The 21,911-nt window shown below is 44.1% G+C and overlaps 2 protein-coding genes across 2 annotated transcripts in view; one reads left to right on the top strand and one right to left on the bottom strand.

The window, feature by feature from the left end:
* Window positions 1-650: 650 nt before the first annotated feature.
* Window positions 651-12,304, top strand: LOC117409938 (zinc finger protein 665-like). Its single transcript, XM_034016252.3, has 2 exons — window positions 651-748; window positions 8,641-12,304. Exon 2 carries the CDS (start codon window positions 8,648-8,650, stop codon window positions 11,915-11,917), a length of 3,270 nt encoding a protein of 1,089 aa, XP_033872143.3. The 5' UTR covers window positions 651-748; window positions 8,641-8,647; the 3' UTR covers window positions 11,918-12,304.
* A 5,104-nt stretch (window positions 12,305-17,408) lies between these two features.
* LOC117409923 (myeloid-associated differentiation marker homolog) overlaps window positions 17,409-21,911 on the bottom strand; it is a 10,797-nt gene continuing 6,294 nt past the window's right edge. Inside the window, exons 2-4 of the mRNA XM_059018416.1 lie at window positions 21,737-21,829; window positions 19,653-19,806; window positions 17,409-19,591 (exon numbers count right to left, since the gene is read on the bottom strand). Coding sequence (XP_058874399.1) covers window positions 18,648-19,523 — 876 coding nt within the window. The 5' untranslated portion in view covers window positions 19,524-19,591; window positions 19,653-19,806; window positions 21,737-21,829 and the 3' untranslated portion in view covers window positions 17,409-18,647. The remainder of the gene's footprint in view (window positions 19,592-19,652; window positions 19,807-21,736; window positions 21,830-21,911) is intronic.

The following is a 21,911-nucleotide window of genomic DNA, read 5'->3' as shown; positions in this document are numbered from 1 at the left end:
CATATACTTCTGCTGCATTTTCATTTAGCGATATATAACCTATTATGTATTTGTAAGACAAGCCTATATGATGTAACCGTATGGAAAATGTCCTGGGAAGTTTGTACAGGAATCCTAAAATAAAAACGGCAGCTCTTGCATTGGAAAGTTTTAACATTAGGATTCAAACAAGACCTTTTTTTTCGTATTGTCTGTTTCCTTCATGTTATTTTAAATTCTATAAAAATGTAATCACCTGAGGGAATTCACAAACACCACGTCGCTATATCCAAGAGAATAAGGACCCAGCATACTCTTCAATCACTGAACACACTTTATGAAGCTGAAAATCATCGATAAAATGACAACTCACTATTTCAATAATTCTTATTGAAAAGTGAGCTTTCATTTTATCGATTCACTTTCTTCTTCATATAATAATCTCTAAAATCTATACTATATCTATACTACGTGATACAAGACAATTAAACTTTATATTATTTATTTTTTTCCCTCTAAAAATAACATTAAATTGATATATATATATATATATATATATATATATATATATATAGAGAGAGAGAGATATATATATAGATATATATATATATATAAACATTGCTCTTATATGGCTTCGCTATTTTCCGCTCCACTCGTGTTTGCCCCTCAGAATGGCGGCGCCCAAGCTGGCCTCACTCCAGGAACGGAAGTGGCCGCTCTGCGGTTAGTCTTGTGCTCGATGGTGGAGTCGGAAGCCGTGTCGAAAACGGTAAATATTATCAATTATTACCAATAGTTCTTACCTTATTATCGATATGTAGATACATAAAAAATAAACATTATTGAGCCCGAGTGCGTTTTTTTAGTCGACTAGAAACGTTAGAGGTTTAAACTAGTTTCAAATAACGGACATTTCTGGGCAGGGAAATAAATAGTTAGCGTACCTCTACATATTACAATTACAAAAACCGTACATGCACAATAGGAAGCTATGTTAATCTTCTGTTTTTTCAATATATATTATTTTAAATGCTATCTACTTCTTAACTAAAGCTATAACAACCTTTCTGTATCTGTTGGTATTAGCGCAAATTTGCAGCAATTTGCATATTTTAACGTGAGTCGTACTGTACTTTATTACGTCTTTACGTTATCCTGTCTGCTAGTATTGTTGTTGTTTTATTCATATTGACTGGGTTTGCTTGCATAGTTTTAATTATTACTAGTCTACCGTATTTAATTATCAAATGTCTACACTGGTATCACCGTATGTTTTGTGATGTTAAATATGTTCTTGTTGTATTCGGTTCCCCAAGCATAAATGTGTTTATTTGAATGAAATATAACCAGATAAACGAGTTCACTTCTGTAAAAACCATAGTAATATATCATACTTTTTTTTCTTCTTAAATATACATGTTTGAAAGTAATTAGAAATAGTAAAGATCTATATATTTGTTTGTACTGTAAAACACTAACGTGTGTCATTGTAATTGGTAAACTGAAAACATCATATTTTAATAATTACGTTTTGTCTTCAGGTAGCATGGTAGAAATAGGCAAGCAGACTGCTGCTGTTTAAGTTTGAAAGTTGTATATAGAGAGATAGATATTGTAAAATACTCTGGGCCATATTTCCAAAGCGTTTTTTTTGTTTGTTTGTTTTTTTAAACAGAGAATACATTCATATTAATGTTACCAAATGAGAAACATACAGCTTGAGGCTGCTTATGAGACTTTGTATTATATTGCCTGGCTGCTTGGTTCTAACTTTGTCGTAACAGGTGTTTTTCTCCAAAAACAGGAGTTCGTTAAGTGATGGAAATAAGACTCCCATTACATAGCAGTTTGATCCACTCCTGGTTGTGCTAGGAGTTAAATAAGACACAGGGAGTGGCCTTAATATTGAATACAAGGGCTGGCCGGTTTTGAAGCTGGTTTTACATTGCTGTCAACTGGAGCAAATCTGGACTGTGGAAAAGTGGCCTTAACTCTTCGCTGCCTAAGCAGAATGACCATATATGGGCACGAATGTGACCCCTTTGTGTTTTAGCGCTTCTAGTTTGGCAACCTTAAATCAGAAATTAAAAGCCAATATATCTACAGGAAGGCCTTACCTGTCTGTTTCCAGTGATGTCATGTATTTTGTTGTGGAATGTATTATATATTTTTCATATAAGCCACACCTCCCCAAAAAATATTGAAAAATTTATAATAAATAATATTTTTAAAAAGTGCCAATTTCAACCTCTTTTCAAGTTATATTGAAAATAACTTGGCGTATAGAGGAGCTGTGCAGTTTTCCAAGGATTTCAAATCAGAAATCAGAAATGAAATATCTTGTACAGTTGCAGAGCTACACAAGGTTGTACAGTGCATGGAGTTTTACTCTGAAATGGCAAATGCAGACCAGCTCCAAGTCTTTCCAGCGACTGAGGCTGGAAACATTATTACCCTATTTGTGATACAAGTATATTTATTTATGAGCATAGAGGTCACAAAAATAAAGAAATACAACACAAGATGTTGAGTAATTCCATTATTTTCTGGCACTCCAGGACCTGTACAGCCAGAGACACAGACATTTCAAATTGACGAGTGTTTTTGAATCTGTAGTAAACTCAGCTGAAGTGGCGGCGTGTGTGACGCTTACTCATAATTATAATATTATACACCCATAGTCACGGCTATGACCCATGCAAAAGTAAATAAATATTGGTGATTGGACGGCCGAGATATGACATGAAAGGTCATCGATCATATACGATTGATTTTAAACTGCTCTGGCAGCAAAGGGTTAATTGTGAGCTGGCCTTTGTACTGAAGGTGTCTCCATACTGAGCTTTCACTGCAGGTGATGTATTATTTTTTCTTCAGTGCTGGAAGAGTTAAGCCCAGTTATTTTTCATTCCAGTTTCGATAAAAACTTCTGTTTTTGAAATTAGCCCTCAACTCCCTTAGAAAGCAAGCAGGCCTGACAGAGTGACCTGCCAGCTCTCAGCCCCTCCGTGTGTGTAAGTGTGGAGTAGACAGGGCTGGCAGAGGTATTTATGTATTTTCCGGCAGATGGATGTGTAGCAGTGATTAAACATAGTTTGAACATTTGAGGTTCTTTACCAGAGATTAAGGCCCTCATGTTTTTTACAGTAGCATCTTTTTTTAATTTGGTGTCCTTTTTTCAGAACACACTGGGGAACATTATAAAGTGCTCTAAATTTAGTATTTGTATTTTTATAAAAAAAAAAAAAAAAAAAATTAAGTATTTAGTTTTGATGATGTATTCCGCTTAGTGTTTTCAAAGAGACCAATTTATAAAAACGTGTTATTCTATGACAAGACATTGTTTCACCTGAGTGATTTTTTTCAGGACACTTTACGGAATATTATACAATAATTATAAAAAAAAATATTTTACTGATTTTCCACTCCAATAAGTAAAACTGTAATATATAGATATAGATATATAGATATATATATAGATAGATAGATAGATAGAGAGATCGATATAGATAGATATAGATATTTATAGATATATTCAGTAGGTTTGGGGTTTTCAAAGAGATAAAGGTAGAAAAACATTTTATTTTGTTACCTGAAGGACCCTACAACACTCGCTGAAAGTTCTGTTGAAAAATATGGGCACAAGACATTCTTTCACCAGAGTGATTTTAAGAATGTAGAGCATTTTTAAAAAAACAAACACAACACAAGCTTTAAAACTGAATATTTTACAAACAAATAATACTGAGAACCCCTACATAATATAAACTGAATTCTGATTCACCAGAATCGGACGCCAGCGTTTCCGCCACCAGTGATTCATGTAATCGTCTGCCGTCTTGAAATGAAGTTCTGTAGAGTGGAAACATTTACATTATTCTGTGCAGATCAGTTTCTGTACATAAACAGTAACCCTATACACTGAATAGCCTTTTATCAAAGCAGTATTTTACAAACAGCAAGAACAACAGAATCCATAGTGCTAAACAAACTAAAAAACCCTAACTACTGTAATAAGCAAAACTAGTACAATTGCAATGCCACAATACACGTTTATTCTCAGGGTCTGTATAAGCAATAATGGACACTACTCTCGATTATTTTCTCTAAATAGTAATAATGAAGAAAAAGATCACTGATTTAAATTTTGCTCGTGAAACAACTGCTTCCACACGTTTCAATTATATATATATATTGTAACCCGGTTGGTATTAGTTACGTAATGTGTAGGATAGCCAGAAGGTGTAGAACAGGGTGAACAGATGGACGCCACACAGGAAATGCAAAACTACAGTAACTTTTATTGTGCTGCTGCTCTTTCTGCGTTATCCACAACACAACATAGAGTGTCCCTGTAGTCTTGAGGGAGTAAATCATACACGTAATAAAGTTCAGGATTGTCTCAGGTCCGTCGCTCACCATCCACTTAAACCTCCTGGCGTGGAACTGCAAGGTGAGTAGGTTCAGCTTTCTAGTGGGCACTCCCAACCCTTATAAACCACAGTTACTTTATTCCTGCGTTGCATACAGTTCCTCCAGTCCCCTCTAGAGGCAGTGCACAGACAGGCCACCCCTCCTCCAGCGAGTACGTTGGTTCAGCTCTGCTGCTCCTGGGTTACAGAGGTCCTGTACTGCAGGGTGGACACGACTGCCCCTCCTGGTACTTGGTGGAAGTCCTTTATATGCTGCAGGTCTTAAAGTTAAAAAGTATACCGTCCAGAGACCAATCCTAACAACTAATAAAACAGTACTTCAAATAAAGCACACGGTGTTTTTTCTTCCACTGTACACCGTGTGCGCCAATCTCTGCTCCTCTCAGCCTTTGTTCCCCGTAGCTCAGAGGTATAACCGTCACTGACTTATATGCATTGTAAATCCACTCCGTTGAGTAAAAAGAATTAAACACGCTGTTACTCCACGTCCCACAAGAACAGACGCGCACTTTCTGCGTGCACAAGCAGTGTGGTACTTTCCAGCAGCGTCCTCGGTGATGTTAGTGCACCGCAAGAATCTTAACAATCAGTCAGTCCCACAAAGAACGCCAGTTCCCTGTACACATTAACACAGGCCGTCTGTCTGGTAACAGCGAATGAATAATGCAAAAACCGGGGTTTACATACCCTTCCTTTAAGCCTCTGTACTTCGTCCAACTTAAAAAGACGTTTCAATTGCTGGTTGTTTTTATAAATCCGAAGTGCCTCTTCAGGTTAATAAAAGAAGGCTTACAGCTTTCCTTCTTCATAAACTGAACTGTGCTTCGTTGTTCAATTTAAATCTTCCACCGTACGCCGTCTCCAACTACTTCAACCATTTTAATATTGTAGACTTTCGCCGTCTCTACAATCAACACGGAACTCTCCACCGTTCCTACGACCCCCCTCTCATTAGCTTCACCAGTCAATTTAAACCTGCGCTAATTACCCAGTATGCATTGACTGGTCACGCTAATGATTATGGGTTCTGTAGTTCACTCTATCCCTTACTTCTCACAACGGGATTTAAAAACAACCAGCAACACATTCATCTTAATACATCCCATTTATACAGCGTTTTCGTTTTGGTACAACCGTTCTTTTTACTTCATTTACTTTATTGTACCCTCTGTATACCTCATTCCTTCTACAATATATATATATATATATATATATATATATATATATATATATATACACACACATATATAATATAAATGTAAAAACATATATATTATTCCCCAGCAGTGTGGAGTAGTGGTTAGGGCTCTGGACTCTTGACCGGAGAGTTGTGGGTTCAATCCCCAGTGGAGGACACTGCTGTTGTACCCTTGAGCAAGATGCTTTACCTAGATTGCTCCAGTAAAAACCCAACTGTATCAATGGGTAATTGTATGTAAAAATAATGTGATATCTGTATAATGTGAAATAATGTATAATGTGAAATCTTGTAACAATTGTAAGTCGCCCTGGCTAAGGGCGTCTGCTAAGAAATAAATTAATAATAATAATAATAATATTATAACATATGAGACAGAATACATGTTATAATATAATAAGTCAAATACATTGGATTTACAGTGTTTTCCTGTTTTTTTTTTCTTAGCTGTAAACAAGTTCCTGTGATGTTTTCTTTCTGCATGCTGCTGAAAACTTTCTCCGCCCTTTAAAATTTAAATGCACCTCTCGGTGACGTCACACGAAGAATACAACTACCAGGGAGTGAAATTCAGTCCCTTCCCTGTCCAGTGATGTGCGTTTCCAAGCTGGGGTGTCAAACTCCGGCCATCGAGGGCCGCAGGGTCTTCTGGTTTTCATTCCAGCTCAAGCTCTCAATTAACGTAATTGATCTAATGATTTGTTGAATTTGACATATTTCATATTTTTCAAGGTATTTTACAGTTGATGATTTTAAAAATGCACTTGATTCAAGGTACACTACCTGTGAAACATTTTGAGGCTTGAAGAGAAGTGTTAAATGTGTCCAGTTAATCAAATCATCAGACCAATTAAGTAACTGAGAGCAATTAAGTAATTGACTCCCATATATTCTCTTTCAAATCACTGTCTTTAGAATTGCGATCGTTTTTGTCATTTTGGATATGGCTTCACCCTGCTGGACCCACGTGTGTTGAAGCTGTTCTCTGATTGGTCAATTCCTAGTTGTAGCACGACAAATCGCAAAAAGTAAGATTCAATCCTATTTATTATGCGATGCTTGTCGTGTCGCCCTGGTATCACCCCCACGTCGCCTGTGGTGTGAAAGACGTGACGTTTTCTTAAGAGTGGCTTTTTCCTTGGCCTGCAACCATTGAGACCTTCACCATGCAATACTCGATCTATGGTTGAAATGGAAACCTCAGTCCAACCTGCAGCCAATTCATTTTGAATATATAGGCAGTCAATATCGGATTGTTATTAACCTTCCTCACAATTCTTCTTCCAGTCTTCCAGTCCGCAGGTGAAGCAGCAGCTGCTTGTTATTGACAGGAAAGAAGCACCTTAAGGAGCTGGGGACAGTGTTACCCTCCAGGGGCCGGTTTTTCAAAACTCTGGTAATCGGATTTCCGTGTTTGATCTGGATTGTATTGTGCAATTTGATTTTTTTACTGTGATCCGAATTTAGTTTTGGTAATCCGATAGCACCGTTAATCACAATTTAAATGTTGCAGTTGGGTTTTTCAGAATTTAAAAAGGAGATCAGGATTACTTTGATCCAAAATACCAGGGTTATTGTGATCCTGCTGCGTAGCTGGATTTAGCTTTTAAGCGTACCCTTCAACATACGCCTCCTTAAAGCTCGTCTGAGAGATGCTGGACTCTCTACCAACGAGGAAGACGATGAAGATGTCTAAACACATATCCTTTTTTCAAAAGTTTTATTTTTATTCAATTTAGATTTAGTTATTTAATTTCTGCTAAGTAGGCGTAAATAAAATAACCATTATTTGCAATCTGGATAAATGTAATCCAGCAGTGACATCTTCTCAAACCGGATCAAAATGATCCGGGTAAAAGTAATCTCTATCACAAAATATAGGATTACAAAATACAGATCACTTTCATCCATATTAAAAGTTTTGAAAAACTGGACCGAGGTGATCAAGGAAGTACAAGCCTGTCTAAAAGCATGGCTTGCACAAAGAGATATTTATAACCTGGTGTTGTACCTGATGTTTTAAAATGAAAATCCATGTGTTTCTTTCAAAACTGCACATTTAAGACCTGTGCAATGAATGGCTGTTAATGCAACTATTTTGTCAGCTACAGTTATTTCAGTACATAAGAAAGCTTCCTAATGAGAGGAGGGCATTCAGCTCATCAGCACTCATCCGGTTCCTGGTAGTGACTGATCTCAAAACTATGTCGAGTCAGGTCTTAAAGGATCCCAGTGATTCACCACTTCCTGTGTGAAGAAGTGTCTCCTTCCCTCTGTCTCTTAAGTCAATCTCCATTGCATTTCACTGTGTGTCCTCTGGTCCTGGTTTCTGTGATGTGCTTAAGTATTGGGTGAGGTTAACTGTGTCAAGTCCATTTAAGATTGTAAAGACTTCAGTGTTACCTTGTGTGTAAGTGTGATCCTGTGCATAGAAGATACAACACAATTCTAAAGTAAAAACAACTAGAGCTCTTTTTTATGTTTAATAGAAGTTTGTGAGTACAATGTAATGGGGGGGGGGGGGGGGCTCTGCTGGTGAGGAGTCCCCCCCTGCGGAGGGGATATAGTGCAGGTGGTCATATAGTCGCATGTCACGCTTCACACATTTCAACAGCCGCTGATCCCATTGGCATGACACTGGTTATTAACATTATTTAGCAGTTATTGATACTCTCAAGTTATTGAGAGTATCAGATTCTGGGGATTTAGGGGGTGTCTGTACATCCGTCCGTCTGTATGTCACACTTCTACATCTTGAGAACACAAGAAGTTATTCCACACACTGTAAATCATTTTAATAGACTTTACCAGGATGCTTCATTCGCTTACCAAATGAAGGTCTTCAACACCACTTATCCAATTCCCATTAAACTCTTCATTGGCATGTCTTATTCTGCACGGCTCTGTACATGCTGTTGATACACGTCATGCTCATGGTCTTTCCCTCACACTGAGAGCTCTGATTGTGAATGGACAGCCGTGGCGATGCGGAGTGGAGGTCACTGACAGGCTGGTTCTGTTTTCTTGTAGATCTGAAATGGATTCTGGCTGGAGCCTCTCTGCCACCGTCTCCCCAAACCCGGGGGGAAGAAACTCAACGGGGCACCAACAGCAGGAAGCTGAAGAAGAATCGCCCGCAGAAGCAGGAAGGGGAAAGAGAGTCTTGTTGTTCCCGAAAATGGGAATATCCAAATTCCAAAACCACAGAGACCAGGGATACAGAAGGAGGGACAGATCAGAGAGCAATGATCTGAAATTCGAACAACATTCCGAAAAGAAACGTTGCAGAAAATTCGGAGCCAGTTTCATCGACCAGTTCGGTATTCGTCAGGATCTGGGAAGCGATTCTGACTCTGACATCGAGGGAGAGGAAGAGACAGAGGATGATTTAAAAGATGATTTAGTAGGAGAGGATTTAGAAGAAGACCACGAGCAACAGGACAGGGAATCCCAAGAGGTCAGGCTTTTTCCGAACGACAGGATCATGAATTCGAAGCTGTGGAAGAAAGATGATGGGACGGAGACGCAATTCCCAAACTTTGAGCGCAGGATCATAATCCCGGGAACCGGGGTCAAGCTTTCCGAGCTGGGGTTGGAATCGGAAGGTTCGGAATCGGAGGATTTGGGGGACCCCGAGGATGTGGGGGAGCTGGAATATTTGGGGGAGGAGGAGGAGGAAGAGGAGGGGGTGAAGAGGGAGTTTGTAGGAGACGGTTCTATCGATGAGTACGGTCAGCACGTCGGGTACAACAAACGCAAGACGGCAGACTACTTCTCCAGTCTGATCGCTGGTAAAGGGGCTTTCTTTCCACGTAAACTTGTCAAATCAAATCGTAATAAAAAAACTAAGCTTCACTTTCCTTCCACATGTTCCACGAACATCGCTGCTTTCGGGAGCAGCAAGCTCCAGAGCCGCGTGGCCATCAAAAACCTGAATAGTTTTCCCGGAGGCGATGGGGCGGAGAGAGGGGAGGGGGAGACGTGTTTTATAAACGAGTTCGGAATGGCGCATCCTGCAAATCACCTTCAGACAAAGGGAGTGGGGAACGATATAGAGGGGGAAAGGGGTCATGATCCCTCGGCGGAGAGCTCAGAAGTAAAGGCACATAAAAATAAGATGTCGCTGATCTCCTCAGCCAAACCAAGCAGGAAACTACAGGGAGAGAGACTAACGTCTGACAGCTTCTCCAGCAGGGCTTTAAAAGTGGCCCCTAGAAGCTTGTCTGGATATCGGAACTCACAGGACTATAAGCCCTCAGTGAAGTCAGAAAATAATGAAGATGGCCATAATAATACAGAAGATTTAGAAAGGGACAAAAAGGACGGGATGGAGATATCTGAGACTGTCAAATTGGAAAGGCCGAAAGCTTGTTACAAAGTCATCAATCGGGAATTTGTCAAGATGGGGGAGGAGGAAGGAGAAGGAGGAGAGAAGGATGACGAAGGAGAGGAAGGAGGTGGAAAGGATTTGGAAGGACTGGAGGAAGAGAAGGAATCGGTTTTCATTAACGAGCTGGGTCTGGAGGAAAAGCGGGAGGAGGAGGGTGGAGAGGGGGATGAAGACTTTTCTGAAGGAGAAGAGGAGGAGGAGGAAGAGGAGGAGGAGGAGATTTCAGAATTTGACGAGGCTTTAGAAGAAGACTATGAAGACGAGGAAGGAGAAGAGCCAGAAAAAAAACAAGACCGACTGAGAACCGAAAAAAAACTGAGAACCTCCGACCCTGAAACTGGAGCCTCTCCCGAGCACCCCAGCAAAGAGGAGCTGTTCCACTGCTCCGTGTGCGAGCAGACCTTCCGCTTCAAGTCCGGTCTGAAGCGCCACTTTGCGCGGCACACGGTGGCCAAGCCCTTCCCCTGCCCGCGCTGCCCCAAGACCTTCAAGCACTCCTTTAACCTGTCCTCGCACCTGCGCACCCACTCCGGAGACAAGCCCTACGTCTGCCCGCTCTGCCAGAAGGGATTCCGGGACTCCACCGGGCTGCTGCACCACCAGGTGGTGCACACTGGGGAGCGGGCACACCAGTGCCCCGTCTGCGAGAGCCGCTTCTCCCTGCGGAGCAACCTGCAGCGACACCTGCGACGCATGCACAAGCTGGGGAATGAGACCGAACCCTCACCGTCCTCGTCGGCATCCATCCCCACCTCGTCGCCGGTCCTCCTCAGCCTTCACTCCTGCGGAGACTGCCCCAAGACCTTCAGCACCACCAGCAACCTCAAAAAGCACCGCAGCCTGGCCCACGGGGAAGGGGAGGGGACGGGCCCCCCTGCCCCACCCCGCCCTCACCCCTGCGATCTCTGCGGCAAGGCGTTCCGGCAGCGCTGGGAGCTGGAGCGCCACTTCATGCTGCACACCGGCACACGCCCCCACTCTTGCCATGAGTGCCCCAAGAGCTTCTCCACGAAGAGCGCCCTGGCGCGCCACGGCCTGACACACCGCAACGAGAGGCCCTTCCCCTGCGGGCGGTGTGGGAAGGCCTTCGGGAGTGCGCGCTACCTCAAGGCGCATCTCGAGACGCACCGTGAGGGGACCCCCTACGAGTGCGACGTGTGCCACCGCCGCTACGGCCTGGCCTCCAGCCTGCGCAAGCACAAGAGGAGGCACCAGCGCGCCTCGCGGCTCGAGGAGGCCATCGAGAGGGCTGGGGGGGCGGGTTCTGGGAGCCCCTACTGCTGCCCCGACTGCCGCCTTGCCTTTCCTGCGCCGGAGGAGCTCCGGGCGCACTCCTGCCCACGCCCCAAGAAACCAAAGGAGCCAGGCAGGGAGGTGTGCCTGTGCAGCGAGTGCGGGAAGACCTTCTCCAGCTCCTCCACACTGCGCCGGCACTTCACCATCCACACGGGCGAGAAGCCCTTTCACTGTGCCTCCTGCCCCAAGCACTTCCGCACAGCCTGCCTGCTGCGCCTGCACAGCCGGGTGCACAGTGAGGCGCGCCCCTTCGCCTGCCCGCTCTGCGCCAAGACCTTCCGCTTTCAGGGGGCGCTACAGAGGCACCGGCTGGTCCACGAGCGTCGCCGGCAGGCCCCCGAGCCCGAGCCCGACCCACGCAAGAGGCATGCCTGCCCCCAATGCCCCAAACGGTTCCGCAGCCCCCGCGAGCTCCGGCGCCACCTGCTGGTGCACACAGGTGAGAAGCCCTACGAGTGTGAGCTCTGCGGGAAGTGCTTCAAGCAGGAGTCCTACCTAAAATACCACCGCCTGCTGCACGCCGACGAGAAGCCCTTCCACTGCGGGCAGTGCGAGAAGAGCTTCATCTCACCCTACCACCTGAGCAGGCACATCAGAGACGTGCACAAGATGAAGGCTTAGAGGGACTGGAGAGAGGAGAGAGGACGACTGGGGAGGTGCGGGCGGGGGAGAGGAGGAGAGAAGCGCTTCATCTCCCCTGTCATCTCACCAGGCACATCAGAGACGTGCACAAGATGAAGGCTTAGAGAGAGAGGGACGAGAAGGGCTTCATCTCACCCTACCACTTGAGGAAGAGCAGGAGAAGGACTGGGGGAGGGAGAGGGGGAGGAGAGAAGAGCTTCATATTGAGAGAGGGAGTGGAGAGGAGAGAAGAGCTTCATATCGAGAGGGAGGAGGGGGAGAGGAGAGAAGAGCTTCATATCGAGAGGGAGGAGGGGGAGAGGAGAGAAGAGCTTCATATAGAGGGAGGGGACTGGAGAGGGGAGAAGAGCTTCATATCGAGAGGGGGAGAGGAGAGAAGAGCTTCATATCGAGAGGGAGGAAGGGGAGAGGAGAGAAGAGCTTCATATCGAGAGGGAGGAGGGGGAGAGAAGAGCTTCATATAGAGAGGGAGGAGGGGGAGAGGAGAGAAGAGCTTCATATCGAGAGGGAGGAGGGGGAGAGGAGAGAAGAGCTTCATATCGAGAGGGAGGAAGGGGAGAGAAGAGAAGAGCTTCATATCGAGAGGGAGGGGACTGGAGAGGAGAGAAGAGCTTCAAATCGAGAGGGAGGAGGGGGAGAGGAGAGAAGAGCTTCATATCGAGAGGGAGGAGGAGGGGGAGAGGAGAGAAGAGCTTCATATCGAGAGGGAGGAGGGGGAGAGGAGAGAAGAGCTTCATATCGAGAGGGAGGAGGGGGAGAGGAGAGAAGAGCTTCATATCGAGAGGGAGGAGGGGGAGAGAAGAGCTTCATATCGAGAGGGAGGAGGGGGAGAGGAGAGAAGATCTTCATATCGAGAGGGAGGAGGGGAGAGGAGAGAAGAGCTTCATATGGTGAGGGAGGAGGGGGAGAGGAGAGAAGAGCTTCATATTGAGAGGGAGGAGGGGGAGAGGAGAGAAGAGCTTCATATCGAGAGGGAGGAGGGGGAGAGGAGAGAAGAGCTTCATATCGAGAGGGAGGAGGGGGAGAGAAGAGCTTCATATCGAGAGGGAGGAGGGGGAGAGGAGAGAAGAGCTTCATATAGAGAGGGAGGAGGGGGAGAGGAGAGAAGATCTTCATATCGAGAGGGAGGAGGGGGAGAGGAGAGAGGAGCTTCCTATAGAGAGGGAGGAGGGGGAGAGGAGAGAAGAGCTTCATATAGAGAGGGAGGAGGGGGAGAGGAGAGAAGAGCTTCATATCGAGAGGGAGGAGGGGGAGAGGAGAGAAGAGCTTCATATCGAGAGGGAGGAGGGGAGAGGAGAGAAGAGCTTCATATCGAGAAGGAGGGGACTGGAGAGGGGAGAAGAGCTTCCTATAGAGAGGGAGGAGGGGGAGAGGAGAGAAGAGCTTCATATCGAGAGGGAGAGAAGAGCTTCATATGATGAGGGAGGGGACTGCACAAACTCAAGGTTTAGAGAGGGAGGGAAATTATCCATTGATCTTATCTATTGATTTATATATTAGTGTGTAAGTATGTGTGCGTTGACATATCACAATTCTTTTGGGATAAAACTATTTTTCAAAAGCAAACCATGTGGCCTCCATAGAGCTCTCAGAATCATGTCTGAACTACATCAGGTTCACCAGATTGGAACCATCATTAACCTGCCCCCCGTGACCTCTATAGAGCTCTCAGAATCATGTGTGAACTACAGCGGGTTCACCAGAGTGGAAACATTATTAACCTGCCCCCTGTGTCCTCTATAGAGCTCTCAGAATCATGTGTGAACTACAGCAGGTTCACCAGAGTGGAACCATCATTAACCTGCCCCCTGCAACACTGCCCCCTATGGAAGAAATACATCAGTAAGAAACACCACATGTCTTCTGTACATCCACTATGGGGCAGAGTGTTGCAGAGGGCAGGTTAATGGCCCCACTTTGTTGTACAGGATGTAGTTTAGACATGATTCTAAGCTTTATTGAGGCCACAGGGGGCAGAAACAAATACCCAGCCCTTTGGTGGTTCTGAATATAGTACAGTATAGGACAGGGCAACTATTATAACACAGTGTATTTTATTACTCTTCCCCAAAGATGCAGTATTATTATTGTTATTGTTATTACTATTGTTGTTGTTGTTATTACTATTGTTATTGTTTTGTTATTATTATTATTCAGTTGCATTACTCTTCTCCTTTGTGTATATGTCTTTGCTGAATTTTTGAACTTCAAATATTTTTGAATTTTATTTGTAAAAGTTTTGTTTAATAAATTTTTCAATAAATGTCGAATGCATCTTGATGACAAAAGCGTGTGATTTTTTTATGGAAACAATAAAGTCTGGTATAAAGCCACCTTCTCTTTTTTAAATGTCTGTTTTTGTTTTTCTTCCTGAGCTCTAGCAGAGCTGGAAGATGTCATTTCTAACCTGTACTACGCTGCAAGTAAGCAGGAGCATTTCTGTTCTGTTCTGTTCTGTTCTGTTCTGTTCTGTTGGGCTCACAGAGTGACACTCATGTCGTGTCGAGCAGGTTTCAAAGGGGGAGGAAGCCTGTGTCCCTCCAGCTGAAAAAAAATCTTTCTTTGAGGGAGACTGGAAACCAACTGGACTGTTAATAAGGTAATATTGTTCTGATACAGTGCACAGAAAACTGGAAGAGTGTAGTAAACTAACACAGACACCAAGAAGAAGGGATTGTACTGTCAGACTAAACAGGATTGTGGAGCACTGGCTGCAGCTTGAATGAACTTAACTCTGGAAGAATGTATAGCTATGGCCAAAAGTTTTACATCTCCCTAAGAATTATCCAATTTTGCTTCATAAAGGAATAAAATCTGCTAAATTACGTTGCGTTAACATTAAATTACATAGCGCTTCGCGGTTTTCCTTTTGTGATACCATTTTGTAGTTTTTGACGTTAAATAAAAGATCTAAATTATGTTCTTAAAATATATTTTTTTAATGATTCAGATTTTCGGTTTTAACCAATAAAAAACGATAAAACCCCAATACAAAAAAAATAAATAAATTAATCCGTGTATAGCCAATAAACACCAGAAGAACACTGGAAATGGTGACTCAATTCACGTTGATCACCCCTTTTCCATTATATATATATATATATATATATATATATGTGTGTGTGTGTGTGTGTGTGTGTGTGTGTATATATATATATATATATATATATATATATATATATATATATATATACCTTTCCCTCGTTCCTGACTTGCATCTATCATTGATTCGTTCTGAATACTTTAAATTATTAAGTGGCAGCGCATTCCTACATTTCTATTGGAGACTCCGCTTGTGAGATTTAAAACGAGATTACAATTGGAAGGCTTGTTCACAGGATTTAAAGCTATATTAGGTAGAGAGTATTTAAAACAGAATTGCAAATTGTGGCGAAAGTAAAAAAGAAAATGCCTAAACACAAAACCCCCAGAAGAATGTGCCCGTGACCATCGGGGTTTCACTGTGTAAGACAGCAAAGGAAAGAAGGTACAACTTAAGAGTGCAAGTGCTGTCGAGGTACGATACATATTGTATCTCAAAAATAGCTATAAATAAGAACTGAAAAATGAAATTAATAAAACCCGAAAAACCATAAGCCTTAAATATTAATCCTGAAATTCTTTGGTGCTGCAAAACTTTTGGCCATAGCTGTAGTTAGTTAACTAACACAGACATCAAGGGAATTACAGGTTTCAAAAGCTGCAGTACACGAAAATAACCACAAGATATCACTAAAGTGATATAGTTTAAATTCCTTCAGGTCAGTATTTATTAAATGAATGAAGAGCTGTGTGTCTATCTGTCTCTGTTCCAGTGAATCGAGCAATATTAAGAGATGTGTATTACAATCTTGATATAACGTACATTTTCCTATATTTAGTGTCTTACATGTTTAATATTTTAGCATCAATAACTATTGAACACTTTGTGCTGAATTTAGAAATAGGAAAAGAAACAATGACAACTAGATGACTTTCTTTGTGGACACATTGCAGTGCAGGATCTTCAACTGCAGGTCCCTCGCTCTCTTGTACAGCACTCTCCAGTGGGAGTCTACCGGCTGAACTGAAGTGCTTTCACACACAGCTGATGCAGTGTCTCCCTCTCGTCTGTGTGAAGGGGGAGTCTCTTTAACTGTAGTATTGCCCCATTTCCTTCAGCTCCCTCTCCTTCCTCACCTACTGCTGGCGAGACTATCAGCCCCAGTAAGATGGAGTCCTGCCTCTGCCCTGTGCCCCTAGACAGTGCCTCCCTGAGCCTTGTGGAGAGAGCTTCTCGGCTCACTCAGCATCCTCTGTGAACACCAGCCCAGCCCCCCAGCCAACGGCAGAGCTCAAAGTCCATCGGATGACCCGGTCTGGTCACTCCTACCTTCACAAAGCTGTCACAGAGCGCCATCGACTGGAAAAGCTGCACAAGGATTGAAGAATAGGGGCTCCTCGAACAGGGACCGGCCTGTCAGAGACACCCTCACTGTCAGGTAAAACAGTGGGAGACCAGCCTTCCAACCTGATACTTTCAATTAAAAACAGGTGCTTCCCAACCCCAGCACCATGACTGCTGAGGAGGTAGCAGACCAGCCTCATCCCCAGCATACAGGAGCCTTTGAACCGCCTGCAGGGCTGCCACCCTGCTGGCAATACTGACCAGCCCCTGCCCCCCTTCATCAGTGGGGAGGTTCAGAACTGTCGGCCTCAGCTCCAGAAGGAATCCAGCAGCACCCTTTTGATCTCCTCCACCATGTCCACCATGTATTTGTTTACGACTGTAAGTCGCCCTGGATAAGGGCGTCTGCTAAGAAATAAATAATAATAATAATAATAATAATAATAATGCCCGGGTGGGGGTTGTGTCACCAGCCTGTGCCACAGCATGAAGGCCACCAGGTTGTTCATGACCAGGACTCTGCCCTTGATGGATGGCTAAGCCAGCCGCCCCCTCACCCTGACCACTAGGCCCTCCCAGTTCTTCTGCTTGTCCGTCTCAGTTCCAAAGAACACCCCCATCACTTTAAGACCTGTACTGTCCCATTTCAGGACAGGGTGCATGCCATCATGCCAACTGCCCGACAGGAAGGTAACGCACACAGTTGATGCGTGCAGAAAACGCTCTCGAAACCTGTTCAGACTCTGCTGTAGCGCCTGGGTGTCACCGTCACTGCACACACAGTTACACCATCTCCATGCTAATCTGTCCATTTCTCTATATATACAGTATCTGCCTGTCTAATAGAGCGACAGACTGATTAGTACACAGGCTGTGTGTCTGTTTGATAGTCTATCTGTCAGTCTGTTTCTCTGTCTTTGTTTATCAATCTATTTATTTGTTTTTTGTGTACTATAATTCTCAAAGGATGTATTTATCCAGATCTATACCTCTATCTCTCTCTGCTGTCTGCCTCTGTGTGTGTGTGAGAGAGAGAGAGAGGGGGATAGCATGTCATTACAAATCAAATCAGACCCCAGGATGTTATTTTTTTATTACTATTTGCTTTATTTCATGTAGCAGTTTACAGTAATACTGTTCTTGGTAAAGATACACAGATATAAACACAACATGATTCATATTCATCACAGAAACATACAGCGTATATTATAGATATCATATACTATCATTGAATGCATTGCATATATGAGCCAGTGCAATAATACTTGAGTTCCACAATCTCAGCAGCGCTGTTGCAAAGTGGTCTAACTAGAAAGCATTAGAAAAAACAGTGGAAAAAAATTGAAAACAAGTTCTTTGCTGACATAATAATTCCCTGAAGCTGACCTGTCCTGCACTTCCATCCGCTACACACGCCTCAAATGGGCAGGTTTCTTTCACCATTGGATAAAAAACAAATCTCTTTGCCATGCTTTCAGATCACGCTGCACTTCCTTGGTCACCCTGGAGGGTGAAATTACACCCCTTCAACGGCTTCTTTCATTAACCAATCAGCTGCTGCTTCCCCTGCTGACTGACACGCTTTCAGACAGAGTGTAACACGTTTCCTGTGAGTAAGGCATGGAAAGTGGGAACTTTCTTTAACCCAGTGTAGGAGCAGATATCACATGAAAATCCGTGTTTGCTCTACCATCTTTCAAACCTGCACATTTGAGGAGTGTGCAGTGCATGGAAGTGCAGGACAGGTCAGATTCAGGGAATGATTTTATTTGCTATGATCACTGTAACATATTTTAAAGACAATCAGAATTTGGTTTGTTTGTAATACAAAACAGGCACTTTTTTTTTTAACTTCAAGCAGACAGCTCTAGGTGCAAGCCAGCGGGGCTTCACTTTATTACACGGCAGTAAGCAAGTTTATTAAACAAATACGTGCTGCTTTTACTTTAGAACTGGATGTTCTCTGCACAGGACAATAAAATACAACTCACACAAAATCCGTAACTGAGTCTCATATGTGATTAGAATTGTCCAGAACTAAAGCAAACCTGCAAGACACCGAGTCCAGCAGTACCCTGACCAAGGCATGAGCTGAAACGCTTGACTCCGTTTCTTATATTCCTTTTAAAAGTGTACCGCGGTAAATTCACAGTCATTTTGCAGTTTTGCCCCCATGCCTATACAATGCATTAATCATAGTTTACCATGGCTTGTTTTTACCAGACCTCTCTGCTTTACAATGCTTCCCGATTGCTTACCATGCATTATTACATTTCGCTGTGCTTTTACCGTGAGACACTTTTATAAGGGTTCGTTTTCCTTCTAAACCTTGATAAAGACCAGCCTAGCCGAGTAGACGAGGTCAGCGAGGTAGAGCAGGAAGTTGAGTCCGGTGAGAGCGGAGACGGCGACGAGCTTCTCCCAGAAGCAGAGGGTGTGGCCCTGCCCGCAGTAGGGGCCGCGCCGCGTAGCCAGGTGGTTGCTGTCGAAGTTGAAGACGGGCCAGATGATGGTGGCCGTGCCGTACAGGAGCACCGCCAGCAGGGCGTAGGCACTCAGGAAGCGGTTGAAGGGGAAGGGCAGCCAGCCGGTGCACTCGCCCACGCACAGCACGATCACCGCGGCCGACAGGATGAAGCAGACGCAGTACACCGCCAGGCACCACTTCAGAGCGCCGTGGCGCTCGTAGGATTGGTCCAGGAACACGAAGATCACGCACGCCACGAAGGTCTCGCACACTTTCAGCAGCCCCGGCGCGGTGGCCATGTACCCTGCCACCTCCCCGGGCCGAGCCCGGCTCAGAGACACCTCCGCCATGTACGCCAGCGTCGCCAGGCAGGAGAACACTGAGGCAGCGATGCGGTAGTCCCTATCAGAGCCTTGCTGGCCCTTCAGGAAGTAAAGTGGGTAGATGATAGAGGCGGAAAGGCAGAACAGCGCCGCGTATGTGGCGAAGGTGATGGGGAAGTTGCGCCAAGAGACGGGCGCGCGGCTCTGCAGCCCCAGCAGCTCCACCAGCAGCACGACCAGGCTGCCCGCGAAGCTGAAGCACCAGCAGAACAGACACCAGTCCCCCGAGCGACCGCCGTAAGCCCCGCAGTGCACCACCAGGCTGAACGTCACGCAGGTGAAGAGCACGGCCGCCAGGCGCACGTAGAGCAGCGGAGACGAGCTGAACGTGGGGCTGATCACAGGCATCTTTGCGTTGTATTTTTTAATACACTAAATCACCTATTCTGACTATTTAATTAATTAATAACGTGATCTATCCACGAAGTGATGAACTAATCAATCCCTTATTAACGCAGCCCTTATTATAATGTGATCAGTGACTTGCTGGATAGCTTCTCCAGTCTACACACTTCGGGCCTTCTCTCTCTCAAGGGACAGGATTGAAGCCTCAGACTTTCCTGAAGGAGCCGAGTCTCTCTGCAGGCAGGTGCCAGCTTCCACTCCCAGTCTCCCAGTTTAGCTGCTTCTGCTGAAGAGAGAAGGGAGATGGGGGAGGCAGGAGAAAGAGGAGAGACAGAGAGAGAGAGAGAGAGGAGTGTAGTTTTTATTCCGATGCTGTCTAGCAGTAGGGTTGCCACGATATCAAAATATTTCAATTAATGAACCATTTTTATTCTACAATTATTGAAATTTCGATATCTATGATACGATATGTAAATTAGTTTACATCGTTTTTTGCATTAAAAATGGCAGTATTTTTTTTCTTCTATTAGTGTAAATGGTTTGAAATAATTTACTATAAATTCAAGTCAACAGGTACAACTCACTTTGTTTGAAAGTGTTTTAAATGATCGTATGTATTTACACAGAAACATTGTGAGGCTGTGTGGTCCAGTGGTTAAAGAAATGGGCTTGTAACCAGGAGATCCCCGGTTCAATTCCCACCTCAGCCACTGACTCATTGTGTGACCCTGAGCAAGTCACTTAACCTCCTTGTGCTCCGTCTTTCGGGTGAGACGTAGTTGTAAGTAACTCTGCAGCTGATGCATAGTTCACACACCCTAGTCACTGTAAGTCGCCTTGGATAAAGGCGTCTGCTAAATAAACAAATAATAATAATAATTCTGATGTGCAAGTGAATGACTAACACAATCTGATTGAAAAACAGCACCATCACATTTCTACAGCCAAAGTAACAATGTCCCATCCAATTTCAGTTTTTTCACTCATAAGAGGATTATACACTGAAATACCAAACCAGTAAACAGTTAGTGATACAGGCCTAAGTATTTTTTAGTTTGTTTATCCGGTAAAGGCGCTCTGCGGGGAGTGCAGGATGCGCTCTATAGCCTGGGCGTCGTCAGTTCGAGTGCATCCTATTCCACAGTCGACCGTGGACGGGAGCTCCCAGGGGCTGGCGCACAATTGGCCGAGCGCCGCCCGGGGGGTGGGGCTTAGGTTGGCCAGGGTGTCCTCGGCTCACCGCGCACCAGCGACCCCTGTGGTCTGGCTGGACGCCTGCAGGCTTGCCTGTAAGCTGCCCAGAGCTGCGTTGTCCTCCGACACTGTAGCTCTGGGTTGGCTGCGTGGCGGGCCTGCAGAGTGAAAAGAAGCGGTCGGATGACGGCACACGCTTCGGAGGACAGCGTGTGTTCGTCTTCGCCGCTCCCAAATCAGCGCTGGGGTGGTAGCGGTGAACTGAGCCTAAAATACAACTGGACATTTCAAATTGGGAGAAAAACAGGGTTAAATAAAAAAAAAAAATACACACTAGAAAATGACCCCTGTCTAAAGGTTTCTGCAAAATCCCACCAAGGAAAATATGATCAAATTAAGCATTTCAGGGATTAGGCTACTGTGATTTTTACGCTTCAGTAAAATGATGTGTGACTATCAGTACCCTGAAACCCTATATCTAACTTAGCATTTAAAAGTAACTAAAATTCAATTAAAAATAATTCTAACACATCAGATTTTTTTTTTGAACAATCCATTAATTTAAGAAAGATGGAATTGAAAAAACGTTGACCCTTAGGTACATAGCACACAACAAGCACAGTAGAAAACCACAAAATGGCGAATGAAATAACGTTTAACCGCGTTCCAATTGAAATCAAGCTCTTAAATTAAACAGGGTGCTATTGATGGCAATGTGACTAGCTCACTTCCCATTCTCATGATTATCAAATGGTTCGATTTTTATCATATTCTACGGTATTTTAAAGCAATACGATAAATAGTATCGTAGCAACACAATATTGAAAGTACTGTAGTAAACGATAATCACGGCAACCCTATCTAACACACGCCCCCCTACACTGCAGCCAGACCTGTCTAGACAGCTGCTTATATGAAGAACTACAGCTCCCATCATCGTTTTATCCTGATTCTGTCTCAAGCAGCGTTTCCACGGCAATCAAGCCTGTCTCTACAGACACCTGTATAAAGAAGATTCCTACCAGCCTGTTAGATTCTTCTCTGATTTCGGATCAATGCTGCTGCTGCTGCTGCTGTGGTCGGTCGTTTCTGAAGTAAAAGACTGAAGCAGAACCCTGTGGAAGTGAGAGAGAGGGAGAGAGTATAATGCGTTTGTATTTAATACAGTAAACTTAACAGTTGTTAAAACTAGCTAAG

This window comes from Acipenser ruthenus, chromosome 59 (assembly GCF_902713425.1).
Source record: "Acipenser ruthenus chromosome 59, fAciRut3.2 maternal haplotype, whole genome shotgun sequence".
Lineage (NCBI taxonomy): Eukaryota > Metazoa > Chordata > Actinopteri > Acipenseriformes > Acipenseridae > Acipenser > Acipenser ruthenus.
Note: the sequence above shows the minus strand (reverse complement) of the source record. Positions and strands in the feature narration are given on the sequence as shown.